This window comes from Siniperca chuatsi, linkage group LG18 (assembly GCF_020085105.1).
Source record: "Siniperca chuatsi isolate FFG_IHB_CAS linkage group LG18, ASM2008510v1, whole genome shotgun sequence".
Taxonomy (NCBI): Eukaryota; Metazoa; Chordata; class Actinopteri; order Centrarchiformes; family Sinipercidae; genus Siniperca; species Siniperca chuatsi.
In genome coordinates, this window is record NC_058059.1 from 3,308,189 (window position 1) to 3,320,386 (window position 12,198).

The 12,198-nt window shown below is 39.9% G+C and overlaps 1 protein-coding gene across 1 annotated transcript; it reads right to left on the minus strand.

The window, feature by feature from the left end:
* Window position 1: 1 nt before the first annotated feature.
* Window positions 2–8,436, minus strand: tor4aa (torsin family 4, member Aa). Its single transcript, XM_044175321.1, has 3 exons — window positions 7,715–8,436; window positions 4,937–5,398; window positions 2–3,413 (listed from the first exon to the last, which is right to left on the minus strand). Exons 2-3 carry the CDS (start codon window positions 5,396–5,398, stop codon window positions 2,556–2,558), a joined length of 1,320 nt encoding a protein of 439 aa, XP_044031256.1. The 5' UTR covers window positions 7,715–8,436; the 3' UTR covers window positions 2–2,555.
* Window positions 8,437–12,198: the final 3,762 nt, after the last annotated feature.

Consider the following 12,198-nt stretch of genomic DNA (forward strand, 5'->3'; position numbering starts at 1 on the left):
CTGAAAGTTGTACGTCTTTTAATAAACCTGCAACATTATCATATCAACTTTATATGGCAAACTTAACATTTACACATCCAGCAGTTACGAAGCAATATTATCATTCATTTGGAGTCGTGTTTGTGTCACCTGATGAATGTGAGTCCAATATTCACTCAATTTTAGCTGTTTATGGTCTCCACCAGCTCCTGAGGGAAATATCTGGCTCTTTAGCTGCTAAATGCTCCACTATGTTCACCAACTGGCCCCAAACTGTACAGGTAGTGTACAGTGGGTTTTTAGAGCTTTCCACTGGAAACAGCTGCCTGCTCCCCTTTCACATTGTTTTCACATTGTCATTTGATACATTATTATTATAAAAATATCAATTATAGTCGTTTTAACTCAGGGCCCACTTACTAGCCTTTTCTGGAGCTTTAACCACATCTGGAGAGCTTCCTTTGTTCAGTTGTGGACTTCAACAAACTCCATCTGCTGAGAAAAACAAGTTGAAAGCAGTGGGAAAAGCTAGTAACTGGACCCCGAGTTAAAGCAATAGTCTGACATTTTGGGAAATGCGCTTCTTCGCTTTCTTGACGTGGGTTAGATGAAAAAATGGATACCACTCTCATGTCTGTATGCTGAGGATGAAGCTACAGCTCAGATTAGCATAAAGACTGGAGGCAAGGGGAAACTGAGCCGGTTCTGTTCAAAAGTAGTAAAAACACCTACCTACTAGCACCTCTAAAGCTCACAAATTAACTCATTATATCTTGTTTTTTTAATCTGCACAGAAACCAAAGTGTAAAAACAGCACGTTGTGGTTTTAGGACAGCTTATGTGCTGGACTATTTCTTGGCCGGGCACAGTGACTTCCTGAATTGTTGGACAGAGCCAGGCTGGCTGTTTCCTCCTTTTCCAGTCGTTATGCTAAGCTAAACTAAACAGCTGCTGGCAGTCTGCTTTATGATTTCCTTTTCTTTTTTCCTTTAAAAAACAAAAAGCGCTGTATTACGCTTCGCAGGCTGCTGTAAGAAAACTCTCCTAGCCATGTTTAAATGGTGTCTTTAATTTCAAGGCACTCACTACACGTTAAAGTTAGTAAATATTAGAAAACCGATGAGTAATATTAATGCAAGTCTGCGTTGACTTAAAGTTAATTTCTTTGGATGTGAACACAGTAGGCCTATATCCATGCAAAAAATATTGCCTTTACTTTCTTTAATAAATAAACTTCAGTGACTACATATTCTAAAACAAAGAGAAGAGATGCCTTGTATGCAGGTAAGATTCATTCTGCTAATAGCTAAATCACCAGACTTAGCGAGTGGCTAAATCTAGTGATGAGCCACCGGCTGTTGCTACTAGCAACTTTCCATCTGCAGGTCCAAGGCAGTATTAATTTAATACTTTAATACAGTTCTTATACTGTATATTATTTAAGTAGATCCACAGGCTTATACATTGTAGATTGTGTAGAAATAGCTACAGAATCTGCTGCATCACATTTGACATGTCTGACAAAAAAAAAACATCCTAAAATGTGTTAGTAACTGATGCATTATAAGTATCTGAACTTCCTCTTATAAATGAATATATAGTCCTGCTCATCTCCTACTACTTCTGGTTGACTTCCTAATAGTAGTTGGGAGTTAAAAAATACATATATTCTCAATTACCTCTAGTGGTATCTAGTAATTTAGATAGTTTTGTTTTTATTTGTCCAGGTTTTTACATAACCCTCTTTGAGATTTCTGCCTCCACCCCAATACATTGGAGATGAATGAAATTTGCGGTGCTCACAAAATTACATTTAAACAAGACTAAGAGTCTGCATCCACGCTAGCAGCTTTGTGAGGCTGTACTTAGGCACAGCGATGAGTTGAGCTAAATGCTAACATCAGCATGCTAAAATGATCAAAATGACAATGCTAACATGGTGATGTTTAGCAGGTATGTTTACAGTGTTCAACACGTTAGTTTAGCGTGTTAACATGCTAGCATTTGCTAATTACCACTAAACACAAAGTATAGTTGAGGCTAATGGAAATGTCTTGGAACAATGCCCTCATCACTCTTGATAAGACGGACCCCCCCCCCGTCAACAGTTTTCATTTAAACTACAGTATTTTCTACTGAAGAAATAGTCCTTATAAAAAGTGTTTTGTTTTTTTTAAATGTATCATTTGTAATGCTGTGAGCATCTGTATGGCTAGATACCACCAGAGGTAAGTGAGAAAATACGTTTTTTTTCATAATTTGGATGAACTGACCCTTTAAAGACTGTGTGTGTGTGTGTGTGTGTGTGTGTGTGTGTGTGTGTGTGTGTACTGGACGTTTTCAAACCTCTTCATAGGATTCACACCATTTCCCAGAACAGAGCCGAACGTCTTCAGCGTCCTTTGTCTGGGAGCAGACTGCTCTTTTTTTCACTCTTACATAACTTTATCTTGAAAGCTCTGGCTCTGAGTTGTGTCATTCAAGTTTCGTAACCAGATCCCCTCACTTACTTCTCAAGCACTATTTCTTCATGGTTTAAAGAATGTGAGACATCCAAACATTTCCTGCAGAGGATTTCACAGCAGGTTGACTTTAGCCACCACTTGCTTGCAGCCTGTCTGGGAATATTCGCGCCCCCCTACCTCGGGGTAGTATTCAATCTCCCCTGCGAGGCGCTCTATGTTGGTATGATCCGGGTAGAACCCCTCTCGAGTCATTTCATCCAGGAAGCACTCCATCACGTGCCCTTTCTCCAAAAGGCCCAGAGGTAAGATGTCAGCCTCTGTCCACAGTAGGTGACGCTTCTCCAGAATGTTGCGTAATATTGGAGTCAGCTCTTTTCCTAGGTTACTATGACGACCAGATGCTGTCATTGCCATAGAAATACTTGAGGAGTTGTGTAGCATATGTTTGGTGATGTGTGCATGACCCAGATTGCTCAGGAACAGGTAGATAGCATTCAGGTATTCATTGGACTGTTTGGAGGCCACCAGCTGCCACAGCTCGTCCAGGATCTCGTCGTGCATGTGCTCGGCCTCGTCGAAGATGAACAGCGGGATCTTCTCCTCCTCCTCGGCCCGTTGGACCATCTCTGAGATGAGAGTGGAGAGGTTGCGGGCGCACTGCAGGGCGTCGGCCTCCTGGGGACAGTGGTGGAGGACGTAGTACTGCAGCACCAGCGTCTCCCCCACCACCGAGCGGAAGTGTCCGGCCAGGAGGCGTCCCAGGTGGCTCTTGCCCACACCGCTGGGGCCGTGCAGGGAAACCACCAGGGGCTTGTTGTGGACGTAGGTGGACAGGTAGTCCTTCAGGTGGGACAGCAGAACCTCCACCACTCCCTGCTGCCCAAACACCTCTCTCCTCAGCGTCTTCTCCAGCCCCTCCAGGTCGTACCTGAGAACGTGGTCATCTAGGTTCTCTATGGCGTTGTACACCTGGAAAGAAACAAGTGACGGATAGAAAGGATACGATGACAGAATATAGCTGTGTCCCAGTTCAGTATTACTGTTACATACTAATTGTATACAGTATACTAATCGTTAGAGCACCACTTTTGCAGTGAATATACAAGAAATCAACATACCTAGCTGTTATATACTAACAGGAAATGATACAATACTTGCGCCATTGGATGTCAATCAAACTGCAAAGTCAGAAAGTTACTGACAATTAAACTTAACAAAGAGACAACAAGAAGTTTGTCCAGTAACTATCGTTTTCTCAGGTGTTCCTGGAGCTGTGCCACAAACACCCACAATGAGTTGTTTTTCCCCCAGTTGTGAGCAGCTCCTCCGTTTTCTGTGTACATCAACAGCACACTCAAAAATCAAGTTTTTTTTTTTAATATGCACACTGACTCTTTTGACACTTTCCCACTGTGAACAGATTACATATTCAAAGTACACTAGTCTCACAGATCATCCAATTATCTAAAAAAATAAATAAATCTACACTTAGAAAAAGCCTAAAATTTAAGAGGTAATGAGCAGCAGAGGGGACATTTTGGACTGTCACATGAGACATATTCAGAACTTCTGTACATTTCTCAGACATGCCCTGACAGTCCACTTGTTTACTTCTGCGAACTTGTAATCTGTACAGATCCTTTTTTTTTTTTTTTTTTTTTTTTTTTTGGAATCGCATTGCAAAAGGGAAACAGCTCGTGTTCCAAGTTTATTTCCGCTCAGCAAACTGGGAACAGGAAATACACACGGACCCATTTAAAATGTTTGTGTTTGAAACTGCAAAATAAACTATTAGTAATGCTGTGGGATACACGTGACAGTAAAGCAGTCATAAATGAGCTGTGGGCAAAGCACCTAGACTACTGAATAGTGCCTCAAGATTAGGTGATGTAGGACCCACCTGAGGCCTGAATGACAGCATATTTCTATTTCTAGTCTGAACACTGACATGACCGAATATGAAGACAAACAGTTCAGTCTATATTTACACCCTGCCTAGTCACACAGGAGTTGATGGTAATACAAATTCCTCACTCTCATTATTTACAGTGTTACTGGAGATAGAGGAAGCAAACTGACGTTCAGATTTAAATAACGAAATATCTTACTGAATAGTGCAGTGGAAGGAAATCCAACTTAAATGGTACTGTTACTCAACTAACAGATTCATTAAATTCAGTTTACTGTATTTCACAAACCACTCTGTATAAAGTCTGCAGCGTGCTAACATGGTCACAATGACAATGCTAACATGCTGATGGTGAGAAGGTAGTGTTTACCAGTCTTAGCTTAGCATAAAAGCATGCTAACAATTGCTCACTAGATCTTCTTGAGTAAAAGCACAAGATTTCAGCCAATGTGACATCCTAACCCTACTCATCCAGTTCCTGTCAAAGTGGCGACCCCCTTTTCTTCATGAAAAGCTTCCCCGCAGATTGCCTGTTGAGGGAAAAGAGATCAGCTCCAGTCACAGTTGTAATTAGTTACTTTACCTGGATGAAGACGATGGCAAAGAGCAGGTAAAGGCAGTATTTGGCTCGGCTTTGCTCTTGCTTCGGCGGGGCCTTGCACCCCCCGCTGTTGGGATACAACACCCGTTTCCTCTTTCTCCTCTTTTTCCTCTGAGCGATGGTGGACGTCAGGGTGGGGAAGCTGGAGGGGGTGAGTCCGTCGAAGGTGAAGATTTTAGGGCTGGTTCTCGCCGGGGCTCCTGTGAGGGCCCCTGCTCCTGCCAGCCCCAGGCTCATCTCCTGACGCCGCTTCTTCATGGCCTGGTACTTCTGTTTGATGCGTACGACGGCGCGCAGAGACGGGGAGAAGCTGGACAGACTGGGGGCCGGGCTTTCCCTGTGGTATTCATCTCTTTCTCCTTCCCCGTCCACCTCTCCGTCCATCTCTCCCTCAAATTCTCCCTCTGTTTGAGAGGCCGAGGCGCTGCTGTCTTGGTCACTCATCTGCAGAGAGAAAGAGGAGGACTTGAAAGCAGCTGGTGGCCAAGTGGCCAAGAAAATCAGTTATTGTAAATTGAATAAATCTTATTCTTCATGTGTGGGAGTTGCTCTGTGTCTGCTCGACGTTTAAATAGGCAGCTGTTTACTAACAAGTTCGCCATATCAACATAAGAGGTGTCAGTGTTATGTTTCCGCTGCCCCCATGTGGCCAAAGAAGAAGTCGTGATGTTATACCAATTTGTATGGAATTTCATTAAAGGGGCTTTCCACCAATTTTACATGTAAAAGTAAATGTACTCGTTCCTTTTGTTTGTTTTTTTTGAAAACTAACACAATATGTATGTTAAGTAGGAGAAAATTACTCAATTACTGAAGTGACATCGCCTGGGTATCTCTGCTTGGGCTTATGGGAAATGTAGGATCCAGTGTTTTTGGAGCTTGAGACATAGTAGAGACTAAAGGTCAGGAGATTTCACCCTCTACTGCAACAGTTTTGCATTCTTTTTTAAATTGGTTTCTTGCACGTCCTTCAACTTAACAGAAAAGAGTTTTTCTACTCTAACCGTCCTTCCTCTCTGTTATCTAACCATTTGTTTCTCAACATCAACGACATCCTCGCCAACGAGTCTGGCACCAATAACCACAAACTGATATTAGATACTAAACTGCTAAGTCACGCTATCACTTACAAAGCATTAAAAGGGCAACCTTCTCGTTTATTCAGAGGTATATTGGGACTGACAGCTGCATAAAATGCACAGATGTCTGTTATAGTAAAAGGATTGCTGAGAAAGGCAGAGTCTCTGGCAGCAAGTGAGAGAGGAAGAGTGTTTGAAATAGTTGTAGGTGCAATACTATGCGTGGCTATTTCCTCTTGTCTGATGCGAGAGACCAATATTGTGACTACTAGAAAAAAGTAAAATACCACTAACTTATCAAAGAAAAGCTGGATGCCAAAACTGATGAACTAGATTTATGACTCACATACAGTGGCGATGATGTAGTTTGAGTGGATTCTGGGTGGTGTTAAAATAACTGCAGCCAAAGCCAAATTTCTAAACAGTGACCTGATAAGATATCTTTATGGATCAAAACTCACTTAGCAGACAGCTCATATCACTTTTGATAGCATCTATTATGTAACATTTCTCTGCTTTATCAGTTGAAATCAGACTTATTTTGTAATTTATACCTTAATCTGATCAACAGAGTTCAACATGGACATAACACTGCCGCTGCTTCCCTTCAAACATGATATTCAAATGAAGTAAATGGTACTTTGGAAATGTTCCTGCAGAAAGAAGGAAGTTCAATCCAGGAACATTCGGTCCTGCATAATAACATGGCCTGTTTAAATCCACACAAGTGAGCTTTGTAACAGCTTCTGCATGTATCATACACTCACTATAAGTTTTGTTATCGTATAATGCATCACATCGGGTTTTAAAACAAGTTGTGGTTGGTTCAACTAATTCACATCCTTAGGTTAGTTTGCAGAAAATTAGCCAATCGGTCTGCAAAGATACACTAAATGTGAAATCATGCTCATCTTTGTGTTTTAAAGCACGTAGTGTGTGTGTGGTTTTTTGTTTGTTTTTTTTTACTCTTACAGAAAAGGAGGAACTATCAGTTACACCCAGAGGAGGTCAGATCAACAACAAAATGTGCCATCAGTACTTGAGTCAGTAATTCATTTGACTTCTGAGAAATGTATTTCTGTTCCTGGCACAGCAGGGAGGAAGAATAGCACCAGTGCAGAATGAAAACATTGTATGCTTTGTATGACTGTGATAAGATTTCTGGTAAAGTTATAAAACTCGTGTGCTAAACACGGTTTTACTTCAACACAAAAGAATTCAGCAAAGCACAAAGGGGAGAGAAAAGGGGGGAGAGACTGTATCAGTGCTTTATCTGCCTCTTAGCTGTCCTTTTACATGCAGGGACCTGAAGGGACCGGCTGCATACCAGGCATTTTAGAGCTTTTCAGCACTTATATGATGTTTACTGTGTAAAAAAATCCCTCTTTAGTGACCCTTCTTTCCTGAGTGCTGTGTGAGTTTGGCTGCAAAAACATGCAGATTCTTAAAGCTGAGAAAACACACACAAAGAGACACAAGTAGTAGGTTAGTGGCTTTCTATAAAAAAATGTGCCTTTTTTGTGTGAAGTTTCACAGATTTAACAGACAGGTACTGAATTACTACTTCACACCCAGCTGCACACACATACTTCAGCCTGTGAGCTGTGTATGCAAAGCAAGGAGAGGGGAAATGGGACAATGTGAAGTAAAAACATGCAAGAAAAAAAAACGGTTTTCTTACCTCCGATGTGGCTCAGATCTTTCCAAAGAGAAGTAACTTTTGTGTAAGTTTAGTCCATAGTTTGGGAGTGGAGGAAGCGGAGAAAAAGCCCCACACAGCCAACAGCTCAACTCAGGAAGAGCCCTCCTATCTGTCTATCTTACCTCCAAATCCTGTTCTCAACCATCTGCTGGCTCCTCCTCTTTCTTCCTCTTTTATTCTCTCATTCTTCTTTCCAGTTTCTGCAGTTTTTTCTCAAAGGGGTTGACACATCACACCACCCTGGGTTCATTTAACAGCTATTAACTTTCACTTGTGCCTTTTAAAACAGCTCAAATCCAGTTCAAGTGCTCTCCTTTTCACTTTTTTCTATCATCTTTACAGGTGGAAATCAAATTATAACAAAACCCAAGCTTTATTTTTTAATTAGAAGTTCCTGTATATTCATATGTATAAACAAAGGAGGATACCGTTCTTTTCTGAGATCTGGTTTTAGCTCATTTTGGTTGTAATTTATTGATAAAATGCTCTCATCTGCAGTAAACAAAATGTGCCTCTCATCTGTGCAAATACTCTGAAGATGTAACACTGCTTTAAGTTTCTAAATGGTTATATATTGTAACCGCAAACTTAATTTCTCATTAGCTCGCTCTTATCAGTCATGGTGCACATTTTATGACCCGTGATGGAAAGTAACTACAGTAAGGACATTCACTCAAGTAACGTACTTAAGTACAATTTTGAAGTACTTTAACTTGAGTATTTCCATTTTCTGCCACTTTCTACGTCTCCTCCACATCTCAGACGGAAATATTGTACTTTTTACTCCACTACATTTACCTGACAGCTTTAGTTACTTTGCAGATTAAGATTTTACATATAAAAACACATAAATTAATAAAATATGGTACAGAATAAACTGGCCAACAGTATACAAGTGGCTCTAAATATGGTAATGTGAGTCTGTCGGTCGGTTCACCACTTTGATCCAGACTGAAATATCTCAACAGCTATTGGATGGATTACCAAGACCTTGTGAACAGATATTCATGATCCCCAGAGGATAAATTGAAATAACTTGCGATCTCTTAACTTCTCATCTGGCGCCATCATCACTTTACGACCAAACACCTACAAAACTGATGACATTCCCATCAGCCTCAGCTGTACTTTGTGTTTACAGCTAATTAGCTAAAGTTAGCATGCTAACAAACTAAGATTGTGAGCACTGTAAGTTTTCCAACGCTGTATGACTAATGAAATTAAAGTAAAAACATTGAAATGGTGCCATCTACAAGTTCAAACGTGACAGAATTGAGAGGACAATGTAGATGTTTGTGACTGAAAACACCAAAAACTGACAGTTGGTTTTGCAAAATGATCGGGGTCAAGGGTTGCATGTAGAGCTGAAAAGGAGAAAACTAAATATTTCAGCAACTATTTTGTCGATGGGTTTTTCGTTTCAGTCATTTTTCAAGTGAAAATGGCAAACATGACAAACACATGGTTCGATCTTCTCAAATGTGAAGATTTGCTGTTTTTCCACTTCTTAAATGACAGGAAAGCAAATATATCTGGGTTTTGGACACGTAATTTAAATAGTGTCATTTTTGTCATTTTCCACCATTTTGTGACATTGATTGAAACAACACGATTCACTGATAATGAAAAACGACGTAGTTGCAGCCGTGCTGCGTGGGTGTAGGCCCTACAGACTTTAAAGGCCGTACTTGGGATATAAATAGAAAACAAAGAGGTGTTTGGATACTCATTTGCTTACAACTAGACAGTGGAGGAATGTAACTAAATATATTTACTCAAGTACAATTTTGATGTACTTGTGCTTTACGTGAGTATTTCCATTTTATGCTACTTTATACTTCTACTCCACCACATCTCAGTGGCAAATATTGTACATTTTATTCCACTACATTTATTTGACAGCTTTAGTTACTTTATAAATTTAGATTATTAATACAAAATATCAATCAACTAATAACATGATATGGGCTATTATTTAAAGTTAAGCTACACAGCAGTATATACAAGTAATTAAAATAAGCTCCACCTTTACCATCTGCAACATTAAAGTGATACATTAATACATCAATAATTGGGCCATTCTACATAATAGATGACAGCGACTAATGCTCCACACTGAGAATTACTCTATAGATGGTGTGAAAAGGAAGCTTTTAGACTCTATGAACACTGTCACAGGAAGTCTGAGCTGTTATCATCCTTCAGTGTGTTTCTCTGTGCAGCTACATCCAGCATCTGTACACAGTTTACTTTCAACAAGCTGCTGTAAGTAAATTGTTAATGTTGTAGTAGGTAGGAGGAATGAGTCATACATGACAGCGCCCTCGGGGCAGATGTTGCAGTTGCTACAACAGCAGCAGGCGGTAAAAGTCAGTCAGCTACAGCACTACCAATGAAAGCTGCACTTTGATGCTACAGATAAATTATATTTCTAGCACGATACAGACGGTGTCAGTGCAGTTTCTCACGCCGTTTGCGTCATTCAACTGCAATCTGACAAGCATCTGTTTCACTTTTACACTGCATCGGTTTACCTCAGAACAATGAGAACACCTTTAGAAAACTATTTATTCAACGTTGGAGCATGATTTCAGAGCCAACAACAAAAACTGAAATTGAGATTCAATGGCAAAAAACAAAAACAAAAATGCACTCAGAATAACCTTTCCTTGTGGACTGAAAGTGTGCTCTCCAGTTAGGATGTTTATCAAAGTCAGCTGTACTACAACACACACACGAACACACAAATCACATCCTTCTTTTATTGATGTAGCTAGTGCAACCGCACAGAGTACGCTAAGGAACTACAAATCAGTTCTTTCTCTCCTCTCTTAAAACAAAGTTACATGTAAAGTGACAGTTGCTCTCTGGCACGTCGGATATAAACTGCTGACCCTCCCACTCTCCTCTTTATTAAAAGGAATAGTTCTGCATTACATACACTTACTTGTTTTCTTGCCAAGAGTTAGATGAGAAAATCAATACTAATCTCATATCTGTTGGTTAATTATGAAGCTACTGCCAGGAGACGATTAGCTAACCTTAGCATAAAGAAACCCGGGGGAGAGAGAGCCGGGCTAGTTGTTTCCCCCCCGTTTCTAGTCTTTATGCTAAGCTAAGCTAACAGTCTCCAGGCTGTAGCTTCACATTTAACAGATTCGAGTGTGGTATCGATCTTCTCAGCTCACTCTTGGCAAGAAAGCGAATAAGTGCGTTTCTCAAAATGTTGAACTATTTCTATAGGGGGCTCTCAGGTAGGGCAAAAAGAAACTTGCATAGAAATGACCTTTTTCTACCTGTTCAGTGTAAACGTCCTTGTGAGCCAATTCTTTAATAAAAACACGAATAAGTCTTCTCTACACCACAGTTATTAATTAAGGCCTTTTGGGTCCATCTAAAGCTTTTACATAAATATTCTGCAAGTTAAAATGGTTAACTAAGTAATGAATCTAACAAAAAAGGCGTGAATAGATCGTCTTCATCACGTCACCTGTTGCTTCATCTGGACACTGACATCTTGTTCAGTTCTTTTCTGTCACCAGCGTCGTACCTCTAGGGTCATATAGATCACTCCAATGTTTTCAAAAAATGTTGTGTGGTCAGTGCTTTGTACACAGGACAGATGTGCAGGCTCACACCTGACACAGGTATAGGTCAGAAAACATGACCTAGATCAGTGGTTCCCAACCTGTCAGCTGGCTTGTGGTGAAAGAAGTATTTATTAAGTGTATTAAGTGAAAGTAGCAATACTAAGCTGTAAAAATACTCCAGTGCAAGTAAATGTTTACTTTAGTATGAAAGTATTTACAGCAAATGTAGTACTCATGCCCCTGGATAATTATTACTGATGCACTGACATGTAAGGAGCTGGTCAATGTGGAGCTAATTTCTTTAACCAATTGTTTATAACAAGGGCTGCAACTAATGATTATAATAATAACTGATTAATATGCAGATAATTTTCTTGATTAATTGTTTGGTCTAGAGTATATCAGAGTTAAAAATGCAGAGGCTGAGGTGATGTTATCAAATGTCTTGTTTTGTCCGACTAACAGTCCAAAATCCCCAAATATTCAATTTACTATTATTTAAAAGAGAAAGAAAAGCAAAACATTTTCACACTTGAGAAGCTTAAACTAAACAGTGTTTGGAGTTTTTAACCTAAACCAAACCAAAAAACGATTAATTTTCTGTCACTCCGCTAATTGTTGCAGCTCTAATTGTAACCACGTATCATATATTATAAGACGAACGTGTGTTTCGTATGTAAAATGTGAATCTGTAAAGTAAGTAACTACAGCAACAAATAAAAACAGTGGAGTAAATTTTTTAATTTGCCACTGAAATGTAGTGGAGTAGAAGTATAAAAACGGATATACTGGAGTAAAGTACAAGTACCACAATATAGTACTTAAGTACAGTAATTGTGCTTAGTTATGTTTCACCAACTAGTTTCAGCCAAT